Here is a 17826-nt window from a genome sequence, read left to right as displayed (position 1 = left end):
ACTCTGTTGGGCTCTCCAGTGGTGTACATGGTGACTTAGTGTGATTGAAGATCAAGATAATGTGTAGAATTTTTCATGTTACCACTTATCCATTTCAGGGTCATTAAAGGCCACATTTACAATGTTAATCAAATAAACACTTTTATAAAATTCTGAGCATGAACCGAGATGAATATATTGCCCTATTCCTGCTCCACGGATGGGTAATGTTGATTTATTTTTGCTGTAGATGGAACAGTATGGCTTCAAAATAGGTTCTAAAGTTCTGAGAACCAAAAAAAAAAAAAAGAATCCATAATCAATAAATGACATTTTGTAATTGAGAAAACTCTCCTTAATATAGAGAGTTATAAAAACAACTTTGTAATGAGAATATTTCCTTATATAATCGTCTTTTTTGAGGGCAGCACGGTGGTAGTGTTGCAGTCACACAGCTCCAGGGACCTGGAGGTTGTGGGTTAGATTCCCGCTCCGGGTGACTGTCTGTGAGGAGTTGGTGTGTTCTCCCCGTGTCCGCGAGGGTTTCCACCGGGTGCTCTGGTTTCCTCCCACAGTCCAAAAACACACATTGGTTGGTGTATTGGCGACTCAAAATTGTCCATAGGTGTGAGTGAATTTGTGAGTGTGTTGCCCTGTGAAGGACTGGCGCCCCCTCCAGGGTGTATTCCTTGCACCCAGTGATTCCAGGTAGAATGGACCTACCGCGACCCTGAATTGGATAAGAGGTTACAGACAATGAATGAATGAATGAATGATCATCTATTTTGAGTTTAATATTCTTAAAGAATCAGTTTTTGCTTTCATTCACTGCTGAGTGGGTGGGGCTTAACTTCAGTAGCCAATGATTGTCTAGATCACTACCCCCGTCAAAAGCGAGAAACTTCTGGAGGCGAAAGCGAGACTGAGAGAAGCACAACTGAGAAAAGGCGGAATGAGAGCAAAAACGGATTCTTCAAGAATATTAAATTCAAAATAGACGATTATATACAGAAATATTCTTGTTACAAACCTGTTTTTATAACTCTCAATATTAATGAGAGTTTTCTCAATTACAAAATGTAATTTATTGGTTATCGATTCTGTTTTTTGGTTTTCAGAACTTTAGAACCTATTTTGATGCCATAGAACTAACTCTAAAGTCAGCAGAGCATGAAAGTAAACTAATAACTTAATAACTTGAGTTACAAATGAGATTCCATTGTAATGCAAACAGTGAATAAAAACATACAAAAAGGTTAAACTTCAACAAAGAACACACAACTGTCATTTTCTTCTGGTGGAAACATATGGTTCCACCATAAAAGATGCTGAGCTTCTGAATACAAACAAACCCACAATCATAGACGTTGCCTTTAAAGTGTGGACTTTGCCTATATATGAAATAATTAATTAATTCATTCATTTATTCATTCATTGTCATTAACCGCATGTCCAGTTCAGGGTCGCAGTGGGTCCGAAGCCTACCTGGAATCACTGGGCATAAGGCGGGAGCACATCCTGGAGGGGGTGCCAGTCCTTCCCAGTGCGACACACGCACACGCCCATTCACTCACATGCTCACAACTACGGACACTTTTGAGTCACCAATTCAGCTACCACCGTGTGTTTTTGGACTGTGGGAGGAAACCCACACGGACACGGGCAGAACACACCAAACCCCTCACAGACAGTCGCCCGGAGCGAGACTCGAACCCACAACCTCCAGGTCACTGGAGCTGTGTGACTGCGGCAGTACCTGCTCTATATATAGAAAGTTAGGTTTAAAAAAAAACATTAATTAAACAATCAAATATATGGATAAAATATGGAGATGTGTAGTCTAATATTTTGTAGCACAGGCATTGGAGATCAAGGCTGAATCAATCCTTCATTAGCTGAATGACATTTATCAGCACCTATCCAATGGCAGATTGGTTTTAAAAGTGCCTTCTCTCAACTGAGAATTTTAGCTTTTTCCACAGACATTCAGTGTGACTCAGCTCATAACCCATTGCAGGCCACTTAGAACAGTCCAGCGTTTTCTTCCCATTCCATTCTTCGGAGCTTGCTTCGGGTAATCATCTTACCGTAAGATCCCCGACCTATGAAAGAGACACTACTTTCTGGTACTTTTCTGTATGTTTTTCTCCAAAATACCCACATAGCCTTATGATTTTACTGTGCCTTACACAGACCAACCAGGGCTAGAGACAGAACGACAGCTCTACAACAGTGAGTCTCTGCTGTGCTTTCATGGTGAGGGTAGTGTTCTTTTCTTTAAAAGCTTTGCATTCTTGTGTGAACTCGGAATTGGTGTGATTTACCAAAAACCTCTCATTTTGTTTCATTTGTCTGGAAGACGTTCTCCCAGGGGGCTGTTTTTTTTCACAACGCATTTGAACAAACTCCAGGATGTGTTTTAGTTTTTCTTGTATTAGTGATGTCTTCTTGGGTCTTGTACCATGGAGCCTTAGTATGATGGTCTTATAGGTTTTGTTTTGATAATACTCAGTGATTGCCTTCTTTCTAAACTCCTCTTTCCATGTTCAGTTTGATACACAGTGACACAGAACAGCAGAATACATTGCTGCATTACTCTATTAACTGAATTAAAATACATGTTGGTAGGTGGATTGGCAACTCAAAAGTGTCCGTAGATGTGAGTGCGTGAGTGAATGTGTGTGTGTGTGTGTGTTTGTGTGCGCGTGTGTGTGTGTGTGTGTGTGTGTGTGTGTGTGTGTGTGTGTGCGTGTGTGTGTGTGCATGTTTATGTGTCGCAGTGCAAAGGACTGGAGCCTTGCGTCCAGTGAATCCGGGTAGACCCACCACAATCCTCAATTGGATAAGCAGTTTCAGACAATGAATGAATGAATGAATGAATGAATGAATGAATGTACTATATATTATTACTTTTCATACAGAATTAATTCTGGACATGAATTTTAAAGCTTTTACTTCTAGTAGTTCTTAGATACTTATAAAGCTGCACAAAGATACTTGACTGGTTAAACCGAGAGCTGTGCCACTGACCTGTCGTAGTCTCCATTACACAGTGCTCTCACTGGGATAGTGAAGGGCTGCCAGACTGGATTCAATGTGTTCTTTATCACCTCTGTCTTGTGGCAGATAGTGAACCTACAACATTTTACACAAGATGTACTTCATGAGCAACACACATTAACCCACAGATAACGCAGTTTTCATTCACAATGATAAAAAAGTCAGGTAATTATATATGAATTTATTCTTACTGTAGATTTTTTTTACTGGGGAAAGTATAAACTTTTTTATAAATTTTATAACATTAAACAAACAGAAGTTGAGACTTTAAAGTTTCAACATAATGTAAGCAGAAAGAGAGAGAGAGAGAGAGAGAGAGAGAGAGAGAGAGAAAGAGAATCTCCCCTTGCCATCTCACTCACGTTCCATCCTCATTGCTGCGGTAGAAGACCAGGAAAGGGTCAGATTTGCCGAAAAAGTCCTTCTTGTCCAGTTTATTGGCACACAGCTGCATAGTAGCAATATCCTGCAGGGATAAACACATAGAGAGGGTGGGCGAAATAGAAAAAAAAACATACACTTTCATGCCAGCAGAGGCGAGGAAATTCCTGTCTTCAGAAGCTGTTTTTCACCATGCTCCACAAACAAAAGAGAGAGGACCTCTACATTCAAGCGAAACCAACCCAGAAATTCATACGACAAAACAGCAAGAAAAAAGCCTAACATAAGACAGTAGAGGAAATAGATGTTGCTTTTCAAGGACATAAGGACACAGGCCTCAGGGCCTTAATGGAACATTTAAATTCTATACAAATATCTGCAAAACAAAATTTCAAACACTCTTTCGAACACCACAGAAGCAGAGGTGTGAAATGAGACAGCTCATCTGCCTTGTGTAAATACACTGTAATGAGGGTTTTATCCTGTTGGAATCATGAGCAGTAAAGCACTGGCAAAAACAAACACTCCCTCTCATTTCTCCACCTTTCCCTCTATTTACCATGCTAATGTGAACTGCACATTTCTCATACCCATCATCCATAATCCCATCCGCATTATCCTCCCACCTCTGGAGAAGGCTTTAAGCTCTTTCAAGTTATTAAAAATTAGAAGGATATATGTCTGGTGGCTATTTCCAAAAAATGTAGCTTTAAATTATACACAGTGAACAAAAATGAGATAAAATAAAAGTATTGTTTCACTGAGTGATTACATTAATTATAATCATTACAGCACAGCTAGGAGCACATAAATGCAGTATAACCGAATTAAGCACAAATGATTAAATATATTGCAACCTCAGGCTGAAAGTACAACAGGACTGGGTTCTACTCAATGGGGCCTGATATTAAAGGTATTATGCTCAGGTGTGAAGGAGATTTAAAAGAGTGATGGGTTGGAAGAAGAACAGAGTGATAAGTCCTTTAAGATCATAATAACAAAATGATTTACTAAATCACTTAATAAATGGTAGCAAAAGGTCACAATTTTGAAGCTTTCTTCTGATCAAATACTACTAGAAATTACAGATGCAGAGGAATTAATATGTAAAACGTTAATACTGACTGTAGGAAAGCTATTATTTTCTTCACTGTCTGATTTGGACATTGCCCCCTCAAACTCAGATTCATGTTATGTGGAAATATTATGGCTGACACCAGTGTAAATATCTGTGTGTACAATGCCCTCACGTTTCCAGTTTCACAAACAAGGGTATGGATTGGACAATGTGGATCTGCCTACATTAAAAACTGAAGGGGCAAAATTAAAAAAATCCCTAAGTGTATGAGTTTTAGGCCTGATAGGGTTAAATAACTCCTGAAATAAAGGGAGAGAAAATTTGTTTATTGAAACATGTCAATAAAGCTATAATAAACTGAAATTTATATTGACCTGAGGGAGAGAGAGAGCGAGAGAGAGAGAGAGAGAGAGAGAGAGAGAGAAAATGTGAGAGAGAGAGAGAGAGAGAGAGAGAGAGAGAGAGAGAAAGAGGAGAGAAATCTACCCCTAAGCTTGTCTTCTAAGCTTTGACAGCAGTGCATAAAGTAATTATTTGAAGTGGTGAAAGTCTTTACTGGATTAAGATGAAAACTTAGTGTTTAAAATTCATTCGAGCACATCTAACATGGAATTTTGTGCGGCAGTCCTGACAAGCAGATGGTTAGTGCTACGCATCAGTGATGTGACTAATTCAATTTAGATCTTGGTATTGTAGGTCTTGCCATTCATACACAATGGCACCACTGAGCTGGTACAGCACCACCTCAGCTTTGAGAATTACAGTCCATATAGTATTAAATGTGATTCAACATGCTTTAAGAACAGAGCAATAAACACTTAATCAGCAAGTGGTAGGGCTGCATAGCAGTCTTCTATATTTTGATCATAGTGCTGCACACCGAAATTTCAGTATACCAAGCAATATATTAGAAAGGCACTGGGGAACGACTGATGACTCTGTTTAGAAATTGGACTGTACTCTTTTGCCTAAACTGATTTAAGTTTCTTGGATCATACCTTGAGCAAAACATTCATTCAAACCTTCTGAGATTGTTTGAGATGCTCTTAAAATTATGTAATTGGCAAGAGCTGATTTGAAGATTCCAATTTTAAAACTGTACCCAATTAAAGCTAAAGATATTCTGTTAAGTGTCTTTTGAGATATTCAGATAAGTTTTGGCAGTGAAGCAAAAAAAAAAATCATATAGTTTCCGAAACTTCACTTTAAGTATCATTACATTGTGCTAGGGAGCTACATGGCAATGTGATGCTAGGACACTGCTCTCCTGTCAGTGAGAATGAAGGTAGTTTTGCTTTGGGGAAATCCCTGTGACAGATGGCGGCACTAACAGCAGTCTGAATGTGAATATCAGCAGCAGAGCATGAGAATTCCTGCTACACTGACCTCTGTTATTACCAGCTGTGCCCTTATGAATAGCACACAAGCAATTTCCAGTAGGTATTGGCTGCATCACTGTACAACACAAACCGATCTGTTCTTTAAGTCCACAGAGAATGGAAAAAAGTGTTCACTATACAGTGACTCATGTTCTCCTACATTACTACTTCTATCAAAATATAACAATCTATGCTTCAGGATTCTGCAACATTTATTTACAAACTTCATATTTGTACAATATATGTTTGATCTAGACTAAAATCAAATGGCAGCATGAATGAAAGTGCTAAAAAACACAAATAAATATGAATGTATACAATGTATGCAAACTAATTTAAATTATCTGTGAATTTTCTGCAGCATTTGCTCAATTTCTGATGAAATTTCATAATAAAAATTGAGGGCTAAAATTTGAACTGCAGTAAAATTGCCAGGGACTGCCAGGATTTCCTTAAACTCTGCTCATTTACAGTTCCTGAATCTACACGATCCAGCTAGAGTTATGAAGCCTTATATAACCTGCATACATTAGTGTCTCTGCTGGACTCCAGCTCTCATTCTTTAATCAGACTATTACAGAGCGACTGACTGGATGAACAAGCATTCAGCTCACCATCCACTTCTGCTAATTGCTGCTTCTAATTATTCTAAGAGAAAAAGAGTGAAACATATATGAACCAAGTTCTTCATGTCATTGAATAGAAGAAACTTTCCATTAGTTCCAACAATTTCCTCTGCTTTGAATTTGATTAAAAGGTCAGTCCTCCATGCTCTGCCAAAATTAATGCCTTTGTGTTTTAAACAACAAAAACAACAAAAACAACATCAAAAACGTATATTTATTAACAAACCCAGAGATACTATGTGAGTATTCACTCAGATTTAGAGTTAAGTTCTAAATAAATAAAGGACATGATTTGTTAAAAACGTTGCCAATCAACAGGAAAAAAGTAGCAAATCTAAGCATTTTCTATTCACTCTGAATCCGAGCTGACATTTCAGCTTCAACATGCCATCATCCCAATATGATGAGGCTGAAATATCAGCATGATTTAAAATGTGAATCAATTAAGACATATACATTTATCATGGACTTGTTTGACTTGCTCCCAATGACATGTATGTATTACAATAAATGTTTGTTTATATTATTATTTCCTTGACTTTTTGTGTCTAAAATATGTGAGATCATTTTTGAGATTTAAAGGGATTTGTAAAGCTGCTTTTGTTTATTGAGCTGCAAATGATAAATATTTGAATTAGCAGAAGTCCGAAATATAAAAAAACAGATGCTGTAACTTTGTACAAGCAAACTTCCTTTTGATTCCCATAAATGCCAAAGCCTTGCAGGTAGCTATTCATAATCAAAAAAGATTATTATTAAAAAAATATTATTATAATTGTTCCATTGATGGTGTCTAATAGGTGATGATTTAAAACCTTTTTGTGCTTGATTGGTACTCTTTGTTCTGTGAGCATTGTGTTGTTAAAGTACAATGTCTGATCACTCATCATCAGAAAATTACCCTTAATTACCATTAAAAACTGACGTCCATTTTGTGTTTGGCCCAGTTTCCCTGCACAGTGGTGTACATTATACACTACATACATCACAGTGAGTACATTACATATGCAATGCTTGTTACTATACCATACTATGACTCATTTCCCTACAATAACAACAGTGTAATTATATCATATACAGATAAGATCATTGCTCTTAGCTCTTCTGTTTCTTCAGACATTCTCTTGTTTATATTCAGTGAGATAGTTTAAATGCTCATTTGCAGTCCTTGCCTGAAAGCCAGGATTTGGCTTAAAACAAAAGTTCTGTTTTCAATTGTTTTAAATTTCCATTTTTTTCTCTATTTATTTCTAACTGTAAAAAGATATGAATGCAGGTATTGGTTGTTTGGCTCTTTGTTTGTTAATGTGAAACACAACCATCCAGCCAATCCACAAGTCCTGTATGCACGTTAGCATGTCCTCATTCCTTAAATTCTATTTACATTGCAAAAGATAAATATAGAACATAACTACAGACACATATATTTGCATTCCAACATATATTTATCTGTTTACATTAAATAGTGAACACACCTTAAAAAACACAATTACTTTATGATTTATAATTTATCAATTTAAATTTGAAAAAGGTTATATTAAAAGGTATATACATTTATTTAAAAAATATTATTATTATTATTATTATTATTATTATTATTAACAAAAACTAGCAATAATTATTATATAAGATAAATGTGATAACTAATTTAATTTAGCTTCATCTGTAAATGGCCTTAATGTTTTGGTTCATTAGGGTATTTCTGCCTGCTGTTTTGGAGTGTGTGTGCTGAACTAACCCTGCAGTTACTGAGCTCCTCCGCAGTGAAGATGATGGTTCCACACTTCTTCCCTGGGATCCCACTGAAACAACGGAGAGGGAAAAAAAAGAGAGAGAGAGAGAGAGAGAGAGAGAGAGAGAGAGAGAGAGAGAGAGAGAGCGAGAGAGGGAGGGAGAGGGAGAGAGAGAGAGAGAGAGAGAGAGAGAGAGAGAGAGAGACTCATTAGAAAATGAGAGTGTGCATGGGTGTGCATATTTGTATGTGTTTGTGAGTGGGTGTGGGTGTGTATAGATGAGTGTGTTGGCCCACAGCACTTTTAATGGAACGTGTGTGTTCTGTGTGTAAGTGTGTGTGTGTGTGTTTGTGTATGCTCATGTTATAATGGCTATATGTGGAGTCATCTGTGAGAGTTTATTTTCTGATCAATTATGAGTGCATTTTGTGTGTGTCTGTGTGTGTGTGTGGGGGGGGTGTTTTGATATTCTGCTGATCGAAGTGTGTGTGTGTGTGTGTGTGTGTGTGTGTGTGTGTGTGTGTGTGTGTGTGCACTGCAAATAAATGAGGGTCTTCAGTAAGAAGTTGTGTCAGACTGAGGAGTCTAAAGGGCGAGAGCCTGAGCTGCAAACACAATTACACTCAACACACAGGAGATTCCCCATCACTCAATACACTCACACAACACCACATCTCTCACTCAATATTAGGCAGGAAATTACACACGCTGCTAAAATACTCCTCTCTCTGTATCAGAGCAGCAGAAATCCTCAGAAAGAGTGACATGCCTGTTGATGCATTGTCCAGTTCTTAGGAAAGAAGATATTGACAAAAAACTTACAGATCCCATAATACTCAAACCCTTTTTTTGACAGTTTACCAATGTAATACAAATGGGATTGTAGATCCAAATTAAATAATCATTATCTACACAGTATAATTAAACTTTCTGAGATTTGGGGCAAATAAAAAATCTCAAATAAGGAGGTAGACATGGCAGCTGGATATATTTGCAAGTTTTGGGTGGATTATTTTGTAGAATTCTCAGAAAAATGTCATAAAACGGAACAAATGACAGAGAAAAAAAAACACAGAAACACATATCTAACTGAGCCAAAAATAGCAAAACAAAGAGAAACAAAAAAAAAACACAGAGAGGCATAGAACAACAACGAGCAAAAATCCCGAATCCATAAAAATGTACAGCAGAAATCAAATGGGAAACAAGGACAAAATGGAACCGGAATACTGATGAGACCACTGTGAATGATGATTATGGGGCGGAGTTACACTTAGAAGACAGATGAATAAGACGGCGCTCAGCTCGAGTTACAAACTGACAAGACAGAAAGGGGTGGGGTCTGGCTCAGGAAAACAACACAGAACCATTTAGAAACCATTTAGAACTGGCACTGTTGGTAAAGAAGAGCAAAACAAGGCCATAAAATATCATTTTATCAGCTTCATGTTACAGCTGACATGTCTGGAAACTAGACAAGTTAAAGTACTTTTTAAAAATCAATATAAGCACATATTTTCATATATTCTTTTCCTCCCTGTTGTTTTTTACTCATCTTTTTTGGAAATGTGCCAATAATTGCGTGGGTCATTATAACCCCATAGGCATTATACAAACGAGAACAGGGGACAGGCTATCAATCTGTAACTTAGGAAAAAAAGCATCTCCTCACACATTCATTCCCCTGCAGAGACTAAATCATATATCCAGAGATGAATGAGGCAATCAATGCCACTGTCATCTCATTAAATGGGCGATTTGGAGAAGATGAGGGTGGAATGGGGAATCCCTCCATTAGAAATGTCTTCAGTAATAATGCTGTGTGACCTGCTCTCAGTCCTGCCTGGGTAAGTGCTCTGTAATGAGCAGAAAAAGCAGAAAACGGGCCCTGGTATCCGCATTACTGGAGACAGAAGAGACTGGGTGAAGAAAAAAAATATGATTGCTTTATGAAAATCTATTTAAATAAGTATTATTAAAACACAAGGTTGGAAATATCTGAGATTAACTTGCACCACACACCATTAAAATATATTAGTTTTCTCGCTGATTTAGATAGCTAAGACTCTACCAATCACATGATGGTACCAAGTTGGAATAAGGGAAGCCAGCTCATTCTTCCCCTAAATTATTTGAAACCAATTACGTCTGCTGCTAACGGTTAACAATGCCACCGTACAGCTCAACATGCTAGGAGGAGAACACTAAACACACAGACCTATTATGTCAGCAATATATCACCAGCATGAGCTTGCACTTCTCTGACTGTGTGGAGGGGTGTGTGAGGGCTATCCAATATGCAGACAGCAAGCCTTTGACTCATAGTCTTGAGACCAGAAATCTTTCATTGTGATGCACTGGACGCAGCACTAGTTAAAATACAGCCTTTCATGATTAATTAATAGCAGAGGTCAAAACTGCAATCTTATTTCAAAGAGAATTCCACATATAATCCACATTTTAAATCCTTTCTTCTCCGTTTTCCCCCAGACTCTTAAATAATTAGGATTGTCATGATATTGATTTTTGTCTAAAGCAATCAGGACCCTCACCAAGACCAGTTACAAAAATAATGGAAGTCAATTACAATTCAGCGCAAAAGAAAATACAAACAAGAGGCGTGGAGATCTGCATGACTCCCATTTTAACTTCTCATTATTTGGATGGTAAACTCTATCTTCAAATCAATGGAATTACATTTTTAATGCCTGCTGATAGAAACAGTAGTAATGAAATTCTCACATGAGAACCTTGACGGTGTGTAGGTTTCAGCCTAGACATGAGCTGGAGAAATGCAGATTTTTATGTGCATCACACAAGACAAAGCCACAACACACTGGGGTACATCAAAGGGTAAGATAAATGAACTAGTATATGATATAATAGCTACAAACATGGGTCAGAACATTGTTCTGGTCATCAGTACATGCTTTTATTCGATTTCCAGAGATTTCCTTTTTAATGGTTTCTTCTTGTCTGTTTTAATGTATATTCTTTCAGACCCAAAGCACTGAATTATTTTCACAGTGAAATGGACAAAACAGATGAGAATTTGTTTTTCAGATTTAAAGAAACAGTGGAGCTCAATTGTCTCTTAGCTCTTGAACACAGAAGTACAAATTTCTGTTTATCTCCTAAAAAGAATAAATCTTCACTTTTGAATGTCCCTTGTATTTCTCTTTTTTATGTAAATTGTATCTCCTCAGCAGTATCTCCTGAAAAATGAATAAGATCTCATTTTTATTTAATTACAAAGTATTTATATATTTTTTTTCATTTCAAAGAAAATGAACTAATTTCTGTGTTATCCTTTTGAATAGAACTGTAAAGTACCATGGTAGTGTTGTATGCTTAAGTTCACCACTTTCAGGCTGATAACAAAACAGTATCCATGTTTTATCAGTGGGATTCTAACTGATGAACACATTTAGGAAGCACATTTAGGTTTAATGAGCAGCCATATCTGTTGGGCTCTAGTTAAACTGTGAAGAATCCAAAAAATAGAGAACCTGACTGCTATAAAGTAGTGTTGCTGATTTTAAACTGGACTTTTGGAACATAGTGAGTAGGCTTATTCCCAGTGCTTACTAACAGGTGTAGGTGAGCTGAGGAGTGGAGGGTAGATAAGAACAACAGGCCATGGGTAGGTGTAGAGAACGAGGCTGTGGACAGATAATGATGGCAGCCGGCAGTTTAGTATCAGTCAGGTTCCTGTATTTCTCACTCTCACGCCTGCGTTGCCTCAGCGAGTTGCGTCACTTTGGCAGTACAGATAAAAGTGTACCATATGAGCTCTCCTATTGCACTGATTCACTTCTCACAAGTTGGAGTAATGGAATTGAAATTGGTAGAAATTGGGATCAGTGACTTCTTGCCAGGTTGTTGGTGAGACATGCACACACACACACACACAAACACACACACACACACACACACACATTCATACATACCACTTCCTGTCTTGCTTCTGTGGTGGATTCTGGAAAGTGAGACAAGCTAACACAGCACACTGGCAATTATAACATAATTAATCCTCAAGGGTTTCCGTTCTGCACTTCAAGTACTAATAAATGCTGCTTTAATTCTGCTGTTTTTAAAGGCTCACTGGTTCTGAGAAATGGATCCTTATTAAAAGTCTGGCCCTAAATAATCTTTGGAGCCCAACACTAACCTTTGCATGACAGTCAAAATGCTAAACACTAAGTCAAACTTATCCATGGTCCAGAAAACACGCTGTAGTAGCTGTTGTTTGACAGCACTTCTGGCAAGAAAAAAAATGGAGGGCTTAAATTCTTTGAGCAGGAATGTGAAAGTCTTAAGCAGGTCCACAGGTGTGACTGGGATGAAATGTACTGCTTGAGGAAACAGGCTAATTACAGCAGGACTGACGAGGAACTGCTGCAGATAAGAAAGGTTAGTGTGAGTAACTGTGGGAGATCCAGAATATTCTACATGACTGTGTGTAGTCTGCTGCTTCTGAGGGAATCTCCAATAACATCTCAGCCACCCACCACTCATCCACTTCCTGCAGTGAAACCCCTCGCTCATACACATACACACACACACACATGCTCTTTACATAATCAGGCTTTGGACATCACTACTCCATCACTCCCCTTCTCCTACACTTCTACTTCCGCACAGTCAAATGTGACTAGTCATAAAAAAGCAGAGAACACACATGCCATTCATCACACACATACACACACACACACACACACACACACACACACACGCACGCACGCACGCACGCACAATCATGCTCAGAGGAAAAGAGAGGCACATAAGCACTCGGTCTCCCACACACAGGTTACACAATCAGAAATATAGACTCCATTATGCAACAGAGCTAAACATGTAGACTTGCACACCTACACAGAAACAACACACACACACACACACACACACACACACTCACACACACACACACGAACAGAGTACAGTGCAAACACTACCCTTCATGATTTACATTTCCAAGTATGTATTAAGTCATCACATGTGATTGGTGTTTTCAAGAGATATTTCTGAGCAGTTTTCGTAAATGTAATCTGAGTAGTGTTAATATGCAGAAACAATGGGACTCCTAAAAAACATGCACAGTCACCATCAGACAAAAAAAAACAACCAAAAATGCACTTCAAGCATTCATCTGGGTTGACTTTATTCTTGCTTTGAATCTGAAAGAACATCCATACATGTTTCTATCCTTCCTTCCATTGTGAAATGAGGACACAACAACGTGGGTCTGGAACAATGTGGAGCAGTAAAAAGTTTACTACGGAGAATATTCACATTAGCTGTGTCTCCTCAACTCATTTGTGCAGTATTTACATTCAGTGAGTAGGCACTTACTCATAAAACCTGCATGAGCTGCCTACACACACACACACACACACACACACACACACACACACACACACACACTTACTTTCCACTTTTTTAGATACACCTACTCTATACCTACACTCATTGTCCACTTTATTAGAAACACCTACAGAATAGGTGCACTTTGTAGGTTTATTGAGCTAGAGATGCACAACACCACATTTCCTCTCTCCACTGACACTGAAGGCATTTTCTTTATAAACGCCTGAGTTTTGAGCTGAACTACATGGATGATCAAAGTGTCTGGTCACCTACTCATACAACATTCTAAAATGCCACTCTTTGCTGCAACAACAGATTTTTAGGAATGCTTTACACCATATGTTGGAAAATGTCTATGATCATTTTTGATTGCTGTCAGCCACATGAGCATTAGAGTGTGTGCCTGGAAGCGTGTGCAGGTGGTGGTCCTGTGCACAGTTTGCAGTTCTCTGCACTGCGTAAGTAAATTGAGCGTTAATTTTAGAGGCGAGTGAAGCAATATTTGTGGTCGCATGAAGGCACATATGCGCTTATACATACATCTGCCCCACTGAAAATACTGCAACTACCCTATAACTTTAGAAATGTCCTAACTACACTTCCTCAATCCCAGAAAAAAACTAACATTTCCATTTCTAAGTCTGATTAACATGAGAAGTTTTGAGTGAATTTTTCAGACATTGGAAACTGGAAAAAGACATAAGCAGACACTAATTCAGCCCTAATGTCTACACAGAGTATCAGCCTGTAATATGTCATCTATTCACTGGGAGTTTGATCCTCAGTGATGCTCAAAATGCCATCCATGGCTGTCTATTAGAGCACAGCTGCCTACAGTCTCTCTCTGACAGACAATAATGGCTTCGTTTTTCTCTCAGTATATCAACAGGCACTGTCACTTTGGTCACTTTAGTAAAACAGACTGGAGCATTTACACACCCGTGGTGTCCTCCCAGTGTGTTCGCTGCATGGCTGCGTGAACATCTTGAAAAGATCCACTGATTGTCACAGAGGACACTTGTGTTACAGAAGCCAGAGGAAGCACATGTTCCCCCTCATGCTCCAGCTTTTGGGCCATTTCCCAGCAGTGCCATTGTTTGAAGGCCTCTGCAGTTTCAGCACCACAGACAGCAACCCAGCTGCCGCAATCCAACTGATTTTAAACTTCAATGCATCAGCAGAGCTGTGAAAGCTGACAGTTTTCCACCTCCCAGCACTCATACGGTCATTTAGCAAACAAACAAAAAAAAAGACATGAAAGAGAATATATATATAGCTTAGGACTATCAGGGTATTAAGGGCGCGTCAGGGGGATTTACAGGAATTACACCTTTCTGCACCAGGCCATCATCTGAAAAAACCCTCCTCTAAAGAAAGATAAATGGAATCACACATAGAACATTTGTTCTGAATTTGTGCTCTCTTTTTGGAAACTGCTTAAGCAGTGGAACATGTGGAATTATTTCATGAGTAAAACTGAAAGGTTAAAATAGTTGTTAGATCCAGTTTCTAGTAAATTCAGCCTCATCTATGTTGATGCCAAATGAACTGTTCCTAATATAATATAAAAAAGTTCAAAAACTGGTCTTACTACACATGGTAATTATCCATAACACAATATTAACTTCAAAAGTCTAAAACTTCAATTAAGTATTAGACAGAAACATTTTCTTAGATTATCATTAATGTAGTGTATGGTTTGACACAAAATGTGGTGCAGCTGCCAAACAGCTCCATGGTGCTGGTGTTGTGGGTTCAATCCCCCCACTGTCTATGAGGAGTAGTGTGTTCTCCTTGCGTAGACGTCCTCCCTAAATACAAAAACACATGTTGGTAGGTGGATTTGCTGTTCAAAAGTTTCTACTGGTGTGAATGTGTGAGTGACTGGGTGAGTGTGTAGTGCCCTTTCCAGTGTGTGTTCCCACCTTGCACCCAGCAATTCAGAATGGGTCTCTGGACAAACTGTGACCCTGAAAAGGATGAAGCAGTTACAGACGATGAGTGAAATGAAAAACGTATAGTTCAGTTTTGCTAAACCTGTACACAGATGACTAGAACCACAAATGTCATGCTCAGATGATCACACACATCAATGAATGAACCAATGGGTAAATGAATGAACAAAAGAATGACCATGATATCACTTTGTTGGCATAGCACACCTCATCGGTCATTATACTCCATTAAAACATTAACTTGTTTTTAATTCTTTAATCGTAAGGCTAAGAAACATACAAGCCACATCCTGGCTTCTGGATACACTGAAAAAAACAACACTTGGAATTTACTTTATTTTTTGCATCAAAGGGTTGCATAAAATTAAATAATCTACATCCAGTCCAGAGATATAATTTGAGTAACATGTACTCATTCTCTAATTATATCTATGGGTGTAGATGAGTTAATTGCAAGCAACCATTTGAGGTAAAAAATAAATAAATAAATAAAAATTAAAAAAGAAGTAATTTCATTGTAATTTTTAAGTGTACACTAACAAAGCAATAAACTTCAATTGTCTATATATTTAAATAGTAGTCTTACTAACATTTCTAAACTGTCCTAGAAAACAGACACTAGTGGTGCTTTTCCACCGCATGGGTTTGGCGCTACATGACTCGACTCGACACGCTTAAAATTTGTCGCTTTTCCACTAGCAGGGCGCCCCCGCTAAATAAAGCCGGTGACATTGAAAAACCCTGTCTCTAACACACACACACAATAATAACGGTGGTAAAGTTAGCTGCTGGTTACTCACCATGTATTGCATGCATGTTTTACTTTTTAAAACTAAACAGGGCTCCATGCCCCAGTTCTCACAGATCAGTTTTACCAGTTGCATATTCTGCTTTCACTGGAAATTTTCGTCAGCCATCAGCTCAAGCAAAGGAGAATATAAATCTCTTCAGAACACCTCAAGATAAAGTTACGAGTTGCCTTCGTGAGTCCGATAAAAACAAATGTGAAAGTTGCTGTAACTTAGAAGATTTTACAAGTGGCGGTTTGTGCTGGATTTAAATGAGCTCTGCATTTCGTGGTGATTGAAATGGCTTTGGCCAATCAGCGCTCTGCAGGGTTTACACATCACCATTTAGTACCTACTCAGTACTAAATGCGGAGCAGGGACTAAAAACTTACCCGGTTCCAGGACCAGGACCAGATATGACCAGTGGCAAAAGAGCAGTGCAGAGTCGAGTAGAGTCATGTAGATTCCATGTAGTGGAAAAGTGCCATATGTATGACAGGTTAATGCAAACTGAATGATTATTACTAAAGCTTTTTTTTAAAACAAGCCTTTATCCTATCAGCAAAAAAGCTGTTGGAGTCGACAGATTATAGGCCTAAACTTCTGTGATGGAACAACAAGAAGTGTATATTTACCTGATCTAAAAGAGGTGCACCTGTACTGTACATTATTTAATAATACAGGATTCATATAGAGTATCCTTTCAGTCATGATCTAAAAGCCACTGAATAAATTAAATTAAAGTGGAGTTCCAGGACTCTGGCCATTATTTGACCCTATATTTAACCCACGCTGGACACCTCATGGTCGAGGGGATTCATAGGGGCTTTCAGAGCTGTGGAGCTCCTGTTGGTCAGAGAGCAGCAGACTGACCCAGCAGGAGGAGACACGTGCCTGACCTCCCCCTCTCCCCAGGTGACCGCCACAGATTCTGCAGTTGCCACAGCAACCTGAAGTTCTGTGATATTAGATGGTGCTTGTGTGTTCCATGGAGACAGTGGTGTGTGTGTGTGTGTATATATATATATATATATATAGCTTCTTCTATCCAGTTATGATTAGATGAGGAACACTTAAGGAGGAGACTCCATTTATAACAACTTCCTTCTTACTGCTTGTTGCTTTTCATTAAAGATGTGCACGACTATAGTCGTCTGTGCCTGAGTCTCTGTTGGAAAAGCTGTGGGTTTGAGATGAACTTGTTTCTCTCTTGTTTGTGATTGGTGAATCTGGTTTGCATAAAGCCCATAAATATGAATGCACCCTTAATGGTCTATATGTGGGCCCATGCTTTATTTCCTCACTCTCATAATTACCAACCATGCAGACTGCTGTCATAGTAAGAGTAACAAGGAAATCTTGTGACATTAATGTATAGTTAATGTAACTTTTTCTCCTGCAAACATTGTTTTAGAGCTTTACATTTACATTTACAGGATTTAGAAGATGCACTTATTCAGAGCGACTTACAAAAGTGCTT

General features: G+C 38.4%; 1 protein-coding gene across 1 annotated transcript in view; it reads right to left on the bottom strand.

The window, feature by feature from the left end:
- The window catches only part of LOC136691801 (copine-9-like), a 127329-nt gene that overhangs the window by 27891 nt on the left and 81612 nt on the right, over positions 1-17826 (bottom strand). Inside the window, exons 8-10 of the mRNA XM_066664615.1 lie at positions 8242-8305; positions 3402-3505; positions 3010-3114 (exon numbers count right to left, since the gene is read on the bottom strand). Coding sequence (XP_066520712.1) covers positions 3010-3114; positions 3402-3505; positions 8242-8305 — 273 coding nt within the window. The remainder of the gene's footprint in view (positions 1-3009; positions 3115-3401; positions 3506-8241; positions 8306-17826) is intronic.

The sequence above is a fragment of the Hoplias malabaricus genome, chromosome 3 (genome assembly GCF_029633855.1).
Source record: "Hoplias malabaricus isolate fHopMal1 chromosome 3, fHopMal1.hap1, whole genome shotgun sequence".
Classification (NCBI taxonomy): Eukaryota; Metazoa; Chordata; class Actinopteri; order Characiformes; family Erythrinidae; genus Hoplias; species Hoplias malabaricus.
This window is presented reverse-complemented; position numbering and strand designations above follow the sequence as displayed.